This window comes from Pleurodeles waltl, chromosome 6, assembly GCF_031143425.1.
Source record: "Pleurodeles waltl isolate 20211129_DDA chromosome 6, aPleWal1.hap1.20221129, whole genome shotgun sequence".
Lineage (NCBI taxonomy): Eukaryota > Metazoa > Chordata > Amphibia > Caudata > Salamandridae > Pleurodeles > Pleurodeles waltl.
The window spans coordinates 1,593,660,029-1,593,677,038 of record NC_090445.1 but is presented as its reverse complement, the minus strand read 5'-3'; the positions used below and the strand labels follow the sequence as shown (position 1 = coordinate 1,593,677,038).

Below are 17,010 nucleotides of genomic sequence, written 5' to 3'. Positions count from 1 at the left end.
ACTTACGTAGCCCAGGAGTGTTTCATTGATACCAATCAGGCTTTATAGATTCAGATTCAGGAAATAGTTTATTTAGATTGAACGTCTCTAAAAGATACTATATAAACACTTTATAACCAATACATAGATAAAACACAGAACTTAACATTCCAAACTGTTTAAAATCATTACATCTATAGAACATTTGCTCAAGAAAGGAATATATTACAATAAAATATTTATGCTTTTGTATCCCGTTTAAAACTTGAAACACTGCACATACCCTATCTGAAGAAAACATATTTTATTAAATAGTTTTAGGTGCCTCCTGTGCTCTCCTTCCTTTTTTAATTAAAACTGGTTTTAGATAATGAAATATGAGAGCCCTTAAAAATAAACAATCAAACAGAATATGTTCTGAAACATCTTTTTTGTTTCTAGTATTGCATAAAAAAATAACCTCTCTATCCAAAATGTGAGAATTTATGTCCTCAACTCTTAGAAAAAAGGCGATTGAAGGTATATACTGCATCCATTTCCCATAAAACACTAGAATTGATGACTGCTTTGAATCAAGATTCACTATAAATATTTACTATGAACACACATTAAGAACAGAGAGTGAACAGCTGTTCTTTGCAGTGCACTTGTTTAAATGCATCCTGGAGCCAAAAATTGATGCAAGGATGTATTTCACATTAACATATAGCACAAAATGGGGATGCGGAGCTAGCCAGCCGGCAAGATGGCCGTCACAGCGTGAGGCTCTGGTGGACTTGTGGCTAACATTCTTAATTTCTCCTGATTCGGAGGTGCTGGAGGTGCTCCCCCCGGCCAGAGGCCTTTGCGAACGGACCGGGTCCCCCCTGGTTCGTGCATTTGCTGGCTCGCTGCCTTGGGAGCCGGTGGGGTGCTGAGTGCCCTGCCGGTGTCTGGCCAGGCCAGAGGCGGAGCGGCACGCTCGGAGCTGCTGGGCTGCCACAAAACTACTGTGGGGGCCGGGGAGGGGTTTTCCCTGCGGCCCCGTCGGCAAGAGGTGAGGGGCGGCACTGGCTGGGGGGGCCCTTGGCAGTCTTATTGGACCATGGCCCCGTGAGGTTGTGAGCCCGGGCTGAGCCTGGCCCGGGACCACACGGCTTCTTTGCGGCACGCGGCTGCCTGTAGGCGCGCGATGCGGCTACAGGGCCTTCCCGCCTTGGAGATGGCTGCGGGGCCCGGGGGTGAGTTCCCCTGCGGCCTGTCGAGTAAGGAGGAGAGGCCATCGGCGGTCTTGCTGGGCCGCAGCCCCCCACCCCTGTGAGGTAGTGGGCCTGGATCAGGCCTAGCTTGATGCCGCGTGGCTGCCTGGTGTCGCGGTTGTGAGGCCTTTTCCGTCTTGGAGATGGGACCGGCAGCAGAGAGGCCCGATTTGGAGGACGTCCGCTGGGGCCCTCAGGGCAGTGGAACCTTTGCGGTGCGGGCCCCCTCGAGATGCAGGCTGGAGAGGTCCCACCTTCTGTGGCCTAGTGGGAAGCGGCCTTGCTTTGGACCTCGGGCAGTGGGCCCCAGCTTAGGGGGCCTGCACTTCATTGTCGCCGGCCAGATCGGGTCGGATAGGAGCCTTGCGGGGGCCTTTCTTTTGTTCGGGCCCGCATGTGGAGGTGGTGTGTCTACTGCTGTTGTCTACTGCTGCCTATTGTAGGTGCTGGAGAGCTTCTGTTTCCCTTCTCCTTGGTACTTGTGGAGAGCTGAGGAGGAATTTGGGTTACCCCACGTGCACTTGAGAAGATGACTGTTGGTGCTGCGATTGCTGGACAATTACCTCCGGAGGAGTGCGGCTGTCAGCGGGTGTGATCTGATCAGTGCCTGGAGAATTCCCAGTGAGTTGTCGGCTGCCCTTTGCTTGCTGCGGGCCCGCCTGCCTTTGGGTACCTGGTGGAGGGTCTGGGGCCGGGCTTTCCGTGGAAGCCGCAATGGGTAAGGCGGAGCAGCGAGGGCGGTAGGCTGAAGGGAGGTGCTGCCGCGCTGCATTCTGGTGAGGTGCAGATGGAGGATGGGCCTTCTGAGGCTTCTGTCAAATCCATGTTCATGGATCTTAAGAGTAGCTTAGCCGGAATAGACGCAAAGTTGGACCATTTGGCAGAGCAGATAGACCGCATTAGGGCTTGGGTGGACGAGCATGATGCTCGGTTTGAGCAGCTGGAGTCGCGCACTTCAGAGATGGAGGATCAGCGGCACGGTGAGAGAGAGCGCGTGTTGCAGATGGAGCGAGTGCTGGAGGTCATCAGAGCCAAGAACGAGGACTTGGAGGCGAGATCCCCGCGAAATAACGTTTGGTTGCTCGGCCTCCCTAGACCACGGACATGGGCAGGATGGAGGATTTTGTGGAGCAAATGCTTGCTGAGTTGTTTCCTGGTGAGCTTTCTCGTATGCTAGTGGTGGAGAGGGCTCATAGGTCCCTGGGCCCCTGGCCCCCTCTTGGGACCCCGCCGCGACCTGTTATCTTTCGTCTTTTGAATTATCGTGACCGCGATGCTGTGCTGCGTCTGGCTCGGGACCGCCGCACGGTGGTGTATAGAAACACTGAGCTGCAATTTTTTCTGGACTACACTCCAAGTGTGCACGCGGCGCGTAAGGCGTCCTTGTCGGTTAAGCTCTCTCTGAGTCTGACTGCAGCTTGTTTTTCGTGTATCTACCTGGCTAAGCTTCTGATACAACATGGTGAAACATTGCATTTCTTTACGGATCTGAAACTGGCGGCCAAGTTTGTCAAGACGCTTCCTCGGTGTTCTGCAGCTGAACAGTCTTGAGCTTCGGGCTCGGAGCTGGCACTCCTCAGTGACACTGATTGACTGTTCTGCAGTTGTGATGACGGCTGGCCCTGAATCATGGCGGGTGCCATATCAGTGGTGCCTCTCACTTCCTTTTCAGCGCTTCTGAATCAGTTTATCTGCTTTTTTTATTAGCCCTTTGTACCTTCCAGCCTTCTGTTCTTCGAATGGGCTGGATGGCTAGCCTTACGACCCCTGGATGAGTCCTTTTCTTCTGATGTGGGGTTCAGATCTTCTCTGTTTGGGGAAGGGGGGGTTGTTCTGCTTCGACCCGTTTGGGGGATCCGCGTGGGTGGGGGTGGGACTGGGTCCTGATTTATTGTATTTATGATGTTAGACTTGTATTACTGTTCTGTGGTGCTGGACGGAGCTGGCTGGGGGTGGTGTTCGGATCTGTAGCGAGACGCCTGGAAATGGTCCTGGGAGGATGCTGGGGGCAATGACGACGGTTAGTTGCCTTACATGGAATGTGCGTGGTTTGAATGATCAGTGGAAAGGTGCGTCATGTCTCTGCTTACATCCAAAGGCATCGTATAGATGTGTGTCTGCTTCAGGAGACTCATTTGGTGGCGCTACGCTAGAGGAGTGGTGGTTTTGCTGCGCAGGGGGCTGCAATGGCGCATGCATCGTGTGATAGTGGATCCAAATGGGCGGTATGTGCTGCTGGGTGGGACATTGCTGGACAGGCCCTGCCGGTTGGTGTCAGTGTACGGGCCAAATGTGGATGACCCTGGCTTCTTCTGCGAGGTGTGGCGTTTGGTGGAATCATTGGGCAGTGGCGCTGTGATCGGGGGGGAGATTTTAATGTGGTTCTGGATCCGGAGGGGGACCGGGAGAGTTCGACTAGGCCTAGGTATTCTGCTGCTGCTGCTTTGAAGAATGTGATGAGTGATGGTGCTTTGGTCGATCTATGGAGAGCTAAGCATGGAGATCTGAAGGAGGGCACATGCGTTAACTTTGTCCATAATAGCTGATCTTGTCTGGATCGCTGGCTGGGGACCAGGGACGTGGAGATGTGGACGCATTCGGTGGAGCATCTGGCCCGGACCCTTTCGGACCATTCTCAGGTGAAGCTGCAGCTGTCGATACCTGGGGCTCCGGGGGCCGCGTTTGCTTGGCGCTTGCCGCAGGGAGCTCTTTGAGATGAGGTGCTTCGTGAGGAGGTGCGGGAGCCATTTTGCATTTCTTTGCTGAGAATCATGGGTCGGTGAACTCGGCCAGAACACTGTGGGAGGCCTTTAAAGTGTTTATTCGGTGTGCTTCATGCCTTGTGTCGGTAATTAGCTGAGCTGGAGTCTCAGAGAGTGGAGTTGGAGGTGAAATTGGCGACGGGCTGGGCTGGTGGGACGTTGGTGGCTTTGCGGGATGCGGTTTCCCCATATGAAGAGGCATCTGACCACGGGGTGTGTTTTTGGGGGAAATATGCCAGGGGCCGGTGCTATGGGGAGGGCGACAGGGCGGGTCGTACCTTGGCGAATATGCTGCGCAAGCCTTGGGTGAGCGGGTATGTCACTGAGATAGACGGGCGGGAAGGACAGCGGGTAACAGGAATGGCAGGGATTATGCAGGTCTTTGCACAATATTTTGAGGATTTGTACTCGGCCCCTCCTGAGTCGAACCTTGGTGTGGCGCAGGCTTACTTCGCTGACATCAGTCTGCTCTGGTTTGATGACAAGCATAGAGCCTATTTTGATGAGCCCTTCTCGATGGAGGAGGTCAAGGCAGTAATTAGTGGATTGCCTGGTGACAAGGCTCTGGGTCTTGATGGCTTGACCCCTGCCTTCTAGAAGGAGTACTCCGATATTCTGGCTCCCTACCTGTTGGAGTTCTATGCTGAGGCGTTGGAGGCGGGCTCTCTCCCCGTCTCCCTGCGGGAGGTGCTGATCGTTACAATACTTAAGCCGGGCAAGGATCCTTGCAGCTGCGATTCGTACCGCCCGCTCTCCATGATTAATGTTGTCAATAAAATCTTGGCTAAGTTGATTGTGCTTCGGTTGCAGCCATTGATGCGGCGGCTGGTGCTCCCGGATCAGTCTGGTTTTGTGCCGGGGCGTTCGACTGCGCACAATTTGTGCACATTTTTTACGGTGTTGGGTAGCCTCACGGCGGAAGATGAGGCCGCTGCAGTGTTTTTGGATGCGACAAAGGCGTTTGATTCCCTGTCCTGGCCCTACTTATTTGCGCTGCTGGGCAGGGTAGGTATGAGTGTGCGCTTTATAGGGTTGATTCGCTTGCTCTATACGGATCCGGTTGCGAGGCTCCGGTTGAATGGATGCATCTCGGAACCCTTCCCGATGGCCCGGGGAACTCAGCAGGGGTACCCTCTGCCCCTGCTCCTTTTCGCTATTGCGATGGAGCCCTTGGCGGCCTATTTGCAGCAACGTCACAACCATAGGGGACTGCAGTTTCGGAAGCGCCCGATTTTGATCTCTATGTACGCGGATGATATTGCGCTGTAAATGTGGGAGCCGAGTGGGAACTTGGATATTTTGCTCACTGAGGTTGTCCGCTTCGTTACCTTCTCTGGCATAGTGATGAACTGGTCTAAGTCGGTGGTGCTTCCTCTTACTAGTCGTACGGCGCGCTTCCCGTCGCGTATCCTGTTGAGTGGGCAGAAGGCCCAGTCCATTACCTAGACGTATGGCTCAGCTGTGATGTTGAGACCCTGTGGCTTGCCAATTATGGTAGGCTGGTGGCCTGGTTGGAGCACAGGCTGGAAATGTGGCGATCCTTGCCACTTTCGTTGATTGGGCGCATTGGCATTGCCAAGATGGTGGTTTTACCTAAATTTCTGCATATTTTTGTTAATCTTCCGCTGGTGCTGCCCCTGAGCTTTCTGCGGAGACTTCGATCAGCTTTGGTGCAGCTGGTGTGGGCCGGCAGACAGCCCAGGATCGCGTGGGAGAAGCTGACGCTGCCATTTGAGCTGGGTGGGCTTGCCGCCCCAGATCTGGAGTTGTATTATTACTGTGCTCAGGCCCACTTTGCGTACTTTTGGATCCGCCCGGTGCGATATTTACCTCATCTTGCGGCAGAGAGTGGTTCTGTATGGCCGGACCGGCTGCCGAGAGTGCTTGGATGTATGACTCGGACTCACCCTAGGGGTGTGAACACTGTCGCGTGTACGTCTGGGGTCTGGGCTGCTCTGTTGCGTTGGTCAGGTGGATGTGAACCTTTTGTCCCTACGATGCCGGTGTTGGAGGCTGCGGAGGAGAGAATGTCCAGTGATGTGCAATTGCTGGACTTCCTTTCTGCTTCTGGGCTGTCTCTGCTGGGGGACTGGTTTGTGAATGAGCGTCTGCGGTCGCCTGAGGAGGCGCTACGTGATGGGGTTGATAATGCGCTGCACAGGCTGTACTTGTTACGGGTGTACGCTATGATCCGGGTGCGATTTTCTGGTCTTCCGACTATGCCTCAATCTTGTCAGGCGCTTGAGCTGCTTTCGCGCGTGCAGTCCCTGGGTCAGCTTATCACCAAACTGTATAGATGCGCGCAGGAGCAGCGACGGGTAGTGGTGGAGGCTGCGAGAGTCAAATGGGAGAGAGATGCTGGGGAGGAGATCACTGATGCTATGTGGGGAAGCTGCTGTGCACACAAGAGAGCACTGTCGCCCAATTATAGACTGCGGCTCATACACTTCAAATTCTTACACCGCTTGTATTATACACCCCTCAGTCTACGGGCTATGGGGTTGCGTGATGATGCGCGTTGCGAATGATGCTTTGCCCCGGATGCTGATTTTCTGCATTTGGCGTGGACTTGTGAGGCGGTACGGGTCTGTAGGAAGTTGGCTCTGTATGTACTATTTCAAAGTAAGAAATAGCATGCACAGAGTCCAAGGGTTCCCCTTAGAGGTAAGATCGTGGCAAAAAGAGGTAATTCTAATGCTCTATTTTGTGGTAGTGTGGTCGAGCAGTAGGCTTATCAGAGGGTAGTGTTAAGCATTTGTTGTACATACACACAGGCAATAAATGAGGAACTGTAGGAAGTTGGCTCTGTATGTACTATTTCAAAGTAAGAAATAGCATGCACAGAGTCTAAGGGTTCCCCTTAGAGGTAAGATAGTGGCAAAAAGAAATAATTCTAATGCTCTATTTTGTGGTCGAGCAGTAGGCTTATCACAGGGTAGTGCTAAGCATTTGTTGTACACACACAGGCAATAAATGAGGAACACACACTCAAGGACAATTCCAGGCCAATAAGTTTTTTATAGAAAAATATATTTTCTTAGTTTATTTTAAGAACCACAGGTTCATGATTTACAATCAATACTTCAAATGAAAGGTACTTTACTTAGGTATCATAGGAACTTTGAATCAGCAAAATAGCACATATAGTTTTGGCAAAAATGGCAATAAGCTATTTTAAAACTGGACAGTGCAAATTTCAACTGTTCCTGGTGGGGGAAAGTATTTGTTAGTTTTGCAGGTAAGTAAACCTCCTACAGGGTTCAAAGTTGGGTCCAAGGTAGCCCACCGTTGGGGGTTCAGAGCAACCCCAAAGTTACCCCACCAGCAGCTCAGGGCCGGTCAGGTGCAGAGGTCAAGTTGGTGCCCAAAATGCTTAGGCTTCAATGGAGAAGGGGGTGCCCCGGTTCCAGTCTGCCAGCAGGTAAGTACCCGTGAATTTGGAGGGCAGACCAGGGGGGTTTTGGAGGGCACCGGGGGGGGGCACAAATCAGCACAGAAAGCACACCCTCATCGGCACGGGGGCGGATGGGTGCAGTGTGCACACAGGCGTCGGGTTCGCAATAGGTTTCAATGGGAGACCCTGGGGTCTCTTCAGCGAAGCAGGCAGGCAAGGGGGGGTGGCTCGGGGTAGCCACCGCAAGGGAGAGGGACACCTGGGGGTCGCTTCTGCACTGGAGGTCGGATCCTTCAGGTCCTGGGGCTGCGGGTGCAGTGTCTTTACCAGGCGTCGGGTTCTTTACAGCAGACAGTCGCGGTCAGGGGGAGCCTCTGGATTCCGTCTGCAGGCGTCGCTGGGGGGGACTCAGGGGGGTCAACTCTGGCTACTCACAGGGTCATGGTTGCCGGGGAGTCCTCCCTGTAGTGTTGGTTCTCCACAGGTCGAGCAGGGGGCGTCGGGTGCAGAGTGGAAAGTCTCACGCTTCCGGCGGGAAACGTGTGGTCTTTAAAAGTTGCTTCTTTGTTGCAAAGTCGCAGTTTCTTTGATGCAGGGCCGCTGTCCTCTGGAGTTCTTGGTCCTTTTAGATGCAGGTTAGTCCTCTGAGGCTTCAGAGGTCGCTGGACCCTGGGGGACGCGTCGCTGTTGCAGTTTATCTCGAAGCGAGGAGGCAGGCCGGTAGGGCTGGGGCCAAAGCAGTTGGTGTCTCCGTCTTCTCTGCAGGGCTTCAGGTCAGCAGTCCTTCTTCGTCTTCAGGTTGCAGGAATCTAGTTTCCTAGGTTCTTGGGAGCCCCCAAATACTCAATTTAGGGGTGTGTTTAGGTCTGGGAGGGCAGTAGCCAATGGCTACTGTCCTTGAGGGTGGCTACACCCTCTTTGTGCCTCCTCCCTGAGGGGAGGGGGGCACATCCCTAATCCTATTGGGGGAATCCTCCAAAATCAAGATGGAGGATTTCTAAAGGCAGGGGTCACCTCAGCTCAGGACACCTTAGGGGCTGTCCTGACTGGTGGGTGACTCCTCCTTGTTTTTCTCATTATCTCCCCTGGACTTGCCGCAACAAGTGGGGGCTGTGTCCAGGGGGGCGGGCGTCTCCACTAGCTGGAGTGCCCTGGGGCATTGTAACATGAAGCCTGAGCCTTTGAGGCTCACTGCTAGGTGTTACAGTTCCTGCAGGGGGGAGGTGTGAAGCACCTCCACCCAGAGCAGGCTTTTGTTTCTTTCCTCAGAGAGCACAAATGCCCTCACCACATGGGGTCAGAAACTTGTCTCTCAGCAGCAGGCTGGCACAGACCAGTCAGTCCTGCACTGAACAATTGGGTAAAATACAGGGGGCATCTCTAAGATGCCCTCTGTGTGTATTTTTTTAATAAATCCAACACATCAGTGTGGGTGTATTATTCTGAGAAGCTTGATACCAAACTTCCCAGTATTCAGTGTAGCCATTATGGAGCTGTGTAGTTCGTTTTTGACAAACTCTCAGACCATATACTTAATATGGCCACACTGTACTTACAATGTCTAAGAATAGACTTAGACACTGTAGGGGCATATTGCTCATGCAGCTATGCCCTTACCTGTGGTATAGTGCACCCTGCCTTAGGGCTGTAAGGCCTGCTAGAGGGGTGACATACCTATGCCACAGGCAGTATTTTGTGAGCATGGCATCCTGAGGTGGATGCCATGTCAACTTTGCCTTTTTCTCCCCACCAACACACACTCTCTGCAATGGTAGTGTACATGTGTTAGGTGAGGGGTCCCTTTTGGTGGCACAACATATGCTGCAGCCCTTGGGGACCCTCCCTGGTCACAGGGCCCTTGGTACCACGGGTACCTTTTACAAGGGACTTATCGGTGTGCCAGGGGTGTGTCAATTGTGGGAACAATGGTAAATTTTAGGTGAAAGAACACTGGTGCTGGGGCCTGGTTAGCAGGGTCCCAGCACACTTCTCAGTCAAGTCAGCATCAGTATCAGGCAAAAAGTGGGGGGTAACTGCAACAGGGAGCAATTTCCTTACAGCATCTTTTGGGGTGAAGTGATGCGTGCGATAACTGGCATGACTGGCTTGGATCTGCCTTTCTCTCCTGTGGTGGCATTGCTGGGCCTGCAGGATGGGGTGCGGTCGGAGTGGAGACGTCTCGTGGGGGTGTTGCTCTTGTTGGAGAAGAGAAGAGTGGCGGTCTGCTGGGGGAGGGGCAGGGCTCCGCAGAAGGATGATTGGCTGCGGGATGCGGCATTCTGTCAGGAGCAGCTGTCCATCTTCTGGGAGTTGGCTCGGACGCTTTCTCACCCTAGAGACATCTGGGCGCCTTTTTGCTCCTTTATGGAATCCACTGGTTAAAATTGAGAGAATCCTTGCGATGGGTGTGAGGTTACGTGCAGAAATGTTTGGATCGAATATTGCCCCCGCATGTGTGGAAAATGATGCTTGTTGGACGTTCCTGCTGTGTGGATCTGTTCGCCCACCTCCGTCCTTCTGATGTTATCTGCAATTTCACATAAGTGTTCAATACTTTTGCATAATTACACAAAAGCAAATAAGGTGAATTTTGCACAGCCCTACTAATTACTCAGTCACCAAAACATTACGCCTCACTCCCATAATTTGTTTTCCTATACCCTGATACCATTTTAGTTTGCACTTTAAATCCTCATTAATACAATAATTAGCATTCTTAATTGAGAAAAACAAGGAGCTATTTCCTATATATCAATGGTTGAAGGATGGCTCTATGTTACCAGGAAACTAATTTTAATTCCACAATTACGGCAAGCACCATTTTCATTATGAAAAGACAACATAGATTTAAGGCAGCGTTCCTCTAGTAGATCCCAAGGCCTTTTCCCATTTATACAGGAGACTTCTGATTATATAAAACCTGAGATTTAACCATCACATCATGTACCTTTAAAAGATTTGTCAATGAAGATCCACCAAAGTGTTTGGTAAACTCCTTAAGTACAGCCATTGTTGAAACAGAATAAATCCTAACCTGTTCAGCACGAGTATTGCATATGGAAATTTCTGGACGTTCATACCTATATATCTCATATACTTTTTATGTTTGGATGTACCACTAAAATGGCTTATCTTTAGACCAAAATGCAAAGATTTTAGTTTTTTTCCATATTTATTTTTTATGGTTGGACTCATTTTCAGAGATAACAATATAGGCTTTAAAAGGGTCTGAAATAATCTGCTGTGAAAAAGACAAATAAATTAGGAGCCAATACACAGCCTTGTCTTAACCCATTTTCAATGGACTATTTCCCGAGAGCGAACCTCCTATATCGGTTTCTACCCTTTCCAAATTAGACCTATGTATCGGTTTTAGAATGTACAAAAGAACCTCAAGCTGGGACAAGGGCACTAAAGAGCAGATCTTCATGCAGCTTATGTTGCTTCCTGCAGGGCTATGTGTCATTAAAATGCGAAAACATACTGTGCTCTAAAAGTTTGTTTAGCAGTAAGTGGAGTTGTAAGTGCAGCTGTTGTTGTGACCCAGGCACCATCCATTGGTGACTCCTTTGCCAGATAATCTGTAGATCCCAGTTACACAAGTCATACCTTAGTGTGTGGAAGGGGCTCCACAAGTGCCTGCTCCAGCCTATGCTCTGCTACCCTAGATTTTGCATGTTGTCCCCATGCTTTACGTCCTTTATTCCTACTCGGGCGGGCCTTTTAGTGTGGGTGCTTGGTCTGCTCCCTTTCTGCAGCTATGAAGGCAGATTCGTAAGGCTCACCTGTTCAACTCCATACCTCTCAGGTCTCCTCAGCGGGATGGTATTAGAAGTCACCACACCGACTGTCCCTACATTGTAGCCCACCATATCGTCATCAGAACATTGTGGGACATTAAATCTTCTGGAGGGTGGAAACATCACCCCTATTTATTTTTTTAAACAGAACTTCATTTACCTAAGTAGCCCTCCCCTTATTTCATCATCGATTACCCTTATGTAGAGCTTATGTGTCTTACTTCCTTCTAACTATGTAACATCCAACAATATCATTCTCCATGATGTAATAGTGGAGTACAATTATTTGCCTCCTCACTTACAAACAACCAATACATCTATGTTTCATAGATTATAAAGCTCCTTTTGACATGCTGGACTGGGAGAATCTATGGCACAAACTAGCTAAATGGAATATTCTATCGAGACTCCTAAGGGCAATACAAATGCTCCACAACAACATGTGCGTCCGGGTAAAATTGAGGCACAGCTCTCACCTATTGAGAGCTATAAAAACAATGCAGGGTGTAAAGCAGGGCTGCATGCTTGCACCCACCTTTTTAATGTGCTCCTCTCTGATTTTTCTTCAGCACCAAATAAGATCAACAGCCATGCCACACAAGTGGGAGGAATCATACTTTCCAACTTACATTATGCTGATGATTTGGTGCTAATCAGTAGAAAGAAAGGTGGGTTTATGAAAACTTTTGGATGTAGCTCTAGCTTATTTTGAGTGTAATGGGATGATAATCAACACAAAAAAGACCAAAAACTAACCATAAACAAAAAAGTGTTGAAACATCATACTTGGCATCTCGGTAGAGATATGCTAGAGTCCGTCAACGAGTATATATACCTATGGGTATTCAATGCCAATGTCAATAGTTTCTCAATGCCAATGGAAGGTTTAGCAACAAACTGGAAGATATCAAAATGAGGGCTACACTCTCACAGCAGGATTGGGAGCTTTGCATAGACAACTGAAGAGCCCACCCCCAATACTGTCTCTATAAGTCACCCGAACAAAGATCTCTCCCACTCAGATTTATGGAGGTGAGGTGGGACAGTATCACTATGGATAAAACAATAACTAAAATTTATAGTATCATCCGTAAACTAACAACATACACGTCTCTTGCCCAGATTACAATGAAATTTGGTATTTTTAAGCAATACCTGGCTCAGCAGGCAGCCTTTGTGAACTGCTGCCACAACCTTGAACTAGCAAGCGTGGAAAAGGCAGGGCCTGATCACCAGCATGATTAACTAAAAGACTTAAGCAGTGTTTGTTGATTTGCGATTAACTCCTGCTCTGCATGATCCCTTTTATGCGTAACCTCACTGATGCAGTTAAAGAACCACTTGCATGATTAGCGCTAGGAGGACACTAGGCACTAAAGCACTTTTTCTATTGAGATTAAGGGGGTTATTACAATTTTGGAGGAGGTGTTAATCCGTCCCAAAAGTGACGGTAAAGTGACGGATATACCACCAGCCGTATTACGAGTCCATTATATCCTATGGAACTCGTAATACGGCTGGTGGTATATCCGTCACTTTACCGTCACTTTTTGGACGGATTAACACCTCCTCCAAAGTTGTAATAATCCCCTAACTCTCACTTTGAAGGGCTCTCTTTTGCTTAATGTCACTTTATACTAAATATTATTGTCTATTGAACTCGAAAGCGATCTAGTCAGACCCAAGAATGATCCGCTATTGAATCCTGTGCTGCCTGTAGTGCTCGCATCACGAAGGAGCAGGACACAACTGCGTGTTACTGGTTCCACAATGCGTACTGGCATTGCTATGTTTATAAAGGTATTATGGCCCAGCTTATATGTCTTTGCATTACTTGTATTTCTTGAAGAAAAAAAACTGGTAAAGATTTTATCAGTGATCATTGTGGGGTGATATGTGTTTTATCTGTTTTACAGAGGTTTTTATTAATCAAGCAAATAAATAATTATTATTCTATGGGTAACTTGCAACACATTACCACACATGCTTCATGTTCGCACCCTCCCTCACAGCCATGCTCAGGAGACTCTTCTCAGTCTCACCCCCTGCACACAGAGCATCCTCTTGGCGGAAATATCCCAGGTACTAACTATGTGTTTGAAAAGTGGAGAGGGTGATAGAGACAGAACACTCCTAACGCTGCTGCTCTTTTTTCTTTCAGTGGACTGTGTCCCTGGAGAGTTTTAGGTAAGTTCATGCTACATGGCAGGTGGCGCTATACTGGATTTCACCTACGAAGCACAAGTAAATAGAAACAGAACACCCAAAGCTCAGGCATTTGATCTGATTCTTAACAAACTAGTAATGATGTATGTAATTGACATAAAAAATTATAGCAGGCATTGATAACAAAGAACTAGCATGTTTAATCAGGACTGATGGTTAGACAGAACTGGCACTGGTAGATGCAACTGTAACAAGCAATGCCCTCTCTTTGCCAGTAACAGCTGGGTAAGTAAATTTATTGAAAGGAATGAACTATAAGCAAGAATAAACAGATCCGTTATGGGTGGGCTCAGTTGCAATGATCATGCAGAAATGGCACAGGTGGGCAGAATTCTCAGAGGCAGAACTGAAAGGTGTGTAGAACTGGTGTAAGTAAAAAATGGTCCGGGTAGGAAGTGCTGGCATAGGTGTTCCCCTGGGTAGGCAGAATTGCCAGGAAAGGGCAGGAATGTAATACGCATATGTGAAATGGGTGAAAGACTTTCCAATTTAAGGACTCTGGTGCCAAAATGGCATTGAAACTGGTAGGATTTCCTCTGAATTAAGGCAGAGATTTCTGGCATGGATTGTGCCTGAACATGAGCACAAGCATACATGACACTACAAAGTAGCAACACAAGGGCAGAGGTGCTGGGTGGAGAAAGGACATGCAAGAATGAATCAATGCAAGTCGAATAGTGCACGCCTAGAACTGTAGCACCCACAGCACCTCTCATGCACCTCCGTCCTGACCTGCAACCCCCACTATTATGAGATCTGGATTTAACAGCCTAAGCGTAACTTCCATGACATTGCTTGGAGACGGGTCCATTTGCCAGTGTACTTGATTTTAAACTCTTGCTGAACTGCTGTGGAGAATAGGTCGGTTCAGTCCAATCGCCTCTCAGACCTGCCAGTTGGTGTCCTCAATCTCTTTTAGTCTGTTGAAACCGTAAAAGGTCCTCTCTGCCTTTTGCTGTTTGTAAGCTAATGCCAAACAACCACTAGCAAGGCCACTTGTTCCAGCTTGCATTTTGTGTCCATACCAGAATATTAAAACACACGGCTACAATAGAAAAAAATACAATTGTTGCTTTCTGTATATGGTGCATATATGAGAGAACAAGTTTAATGTGAGACGTTAGTGTACTTTTGAGATGAAAAATAGTCCCTCCTGTTTGCAATCTAAGCACTCATAAGTGGTGTAATGATACACCAAACAGGCAATAGGGAGTGAGACAGAAATAATCCTCTTGAAGGAGTCTAGATATATTTTAAAGAATTGGAAACAAAGGTCTGCAGACGCCTGCACTGTCAAAGTAGAACTAAATGCCTGCATGCTGGAATTAGATTCACTAGAAACCATTTCTAATCATATTACATGAATCTCTCCAGCAAATTCACTGAGACACATTGAGATGAGGGGCTTAGCTATGCACATTGCACTAATACCAACATATTTCTTTTGCAGAGGATATACAAGAGCCAAGACCTTCATCCGCTGAAATGAGTCATCTAGTGTCCACAAAGGCCCTTTCCAAAACACCTTGCTTGCTTTTCCTGATGCTGATAACGTCCAGTATGCACACTTTATTTTAGCATATTTCCTGACGGATATGTCTGCTCTGTGCTCACAATAAATGCATTAAAATCAAATGTGCTACTCTGTGTGTGATTCAATAAATGAATGAGTAGTCCTAAATTGCAGCCATGAATTAAGGCACAATAGAAAACATCTCAGATAGATACAGCGGACTGACAGACAAACAAACATTGCTGGAGCTGTGAAATACTCAGTTTTCTTCCTAAGTATCACTCTCAACTCAGCACTGCTGAGTCTCCCTGATCCATGTGTGACCAGTTGCTCCAGTTCTGGCTGTTTCTTTTATTTCTGGGACATGTAGTATTGTTTATTACATTGTAAAACTGCACATTCCAAAATGCAAAGAAAAAACTTGCACAGGAGAAGCTCATCATGCGTAGACATGGGAAACTTGGTAGCTATATCAACTGTAAAATGCTCTCTTTTCCTCCTGCCCCTTATGAGAGAAAATACATCTCAGCTCCAGTGATTTATCAAAAGCATAAGGCAAAGCGTGAGAAAGAATAATCATTATTCTTATTATCATGCTGAGGAATTCAGAAAGCACTCTGTGTGATTACTCCGAGGTAGGGAGCCGATGTGCAGTTTTCCAAAAAGCAGACAAGTGGAGTGGGCAATCCTGAGAAGACAGTGATGTGTCCTATCTTAAAAAATGAAACAAGCAGGGACGGCATTGGCTTAAATCAGATGCACGAGGGTGAGGGGAGAAGAGGGCCGCATTTTAAATGAGGTCTTCTGTCCACTGCAGCACATAAGAAGGATCTGACTGCTTTGCTGTAACTACAAATGAACTAAAAAAAGAAGCATGATTGTGCTTTCCTTCCACGGGCCAGCATAACACAAAACAGATGGCTGCAGCTTTTCACTCCAAAAGCACTTTGGAATAAATGGCCCTATTAGGGTAAACTCTGCTATTCCAAGAAAAAAAACAAAAAGTGTTCAAATTTTGCAGATTATATATGGACACAGAAAACAAATAAATAAGTAAAATAGCTTTAAAAAGACAAAACATGCTGCAAAGAGAGAGAAAAGTGATAGTTTTAGGAAGCCCTGCCGATGCACACAGAAATAAAGCTATACAGAGAATACAGAAACACAGAAAGCAAATAAATAATTCCATACAGAAATTAAATAAAGTAGACTGCAAATAGAAAGGAAAGATATTTTTAAAAATAGCTATAAATAGCAAACATACACCGCCTTGCAGTTGCAAACGGAAAGCAAAATAACAAGAGGTTTGCTTTACAGGTGGCACACAAATAAGGTTAGGCTTGCAGAAACACTTGCAGAAAGCAAAGAAAAAAGTGCCGAAAGACGAACCTACAAGCAAAAAGTGTAAGGCTATAAGTAATTGGGTTCTGCTCCATGGGAAGGAACAACACACGAAAAGGAGGTACATTTACAAGAGAATGAGCACATACAAGCAAGCATTTACAAATGACACTCGGAATAACAAATTAAAAGGAATGGGTGTGCTATAAGCTCACATAGTGTATACAACATGTCTCAAAGAGACAGCACATGTGCTGTCTCAGAGCGACTTAAAAATAGGCTCCTTGAGCCAACGGTGATTGTAAAACGCAGCCATATTTTGGGTGCTGTGAGCCCATTACATCCACAGGCCTGAATTTCACTTTACCTGTTGTAATAATTGTAGCTACTGGTCTCCAATTTCCTTACTGTATCAGTTTTTTCCTCTCTTCTCTTTAACTCCATCCCTTTCTCATGCCCATCCTTCTTTCATACACCCTCCTCTCTCTCCCGTCCTCTGTCTCTCTTTCTTTCCTTTTTCTCACTCTTACTTACTGCCTTCCTTCCATTTTCTCATCTAGCTCCCTTTAAAACGTGTCCTCTCTCTCTCTTCCCCTTTCATCTCTCCTTCAATGCACCCTTATCCTCCCTCCTATCTGTGTTCCATCCTTAGGTCCCACAACATCTTCTTAATCTACCTGTTTTATCTCCTTCCTCTCTTACTCTCACAACTTTATCTCGTCATCACTTCACCTTCTTCCATCCTTTCTTCTCTTAA

The 17,010-nt window shown here is 47.8% G+C and overlaps 1 protein-coding gene across 1 annotated transcript in view; it reads left to right on the top strand.

The window, feature by feature from the left end:
- The window catches only part of LOC138302177 (olfactory protein-like), a 38,170-nt gene extending 23,142 nt beyond the window's left edge, over positions 1-15,028 (top strand). Inside the window, exons 6-7 of the mRNA XM_069242526.1 lie at positions 13,335-13,360; positions 14,850-15,028. Of these exons, the coding sequence (XP_069098627.1) occupies positions 13,335-13,360 (26 nt within the window). The 3' untranslated portion in view covers positions 14,850-15,028. The remainder of the gene's footprint in view (positions 1-13,334; positions 13,361-14,849) is intronic.
- Positions 15,029-17,010: the final 1,982 nt, after the last annotated feature.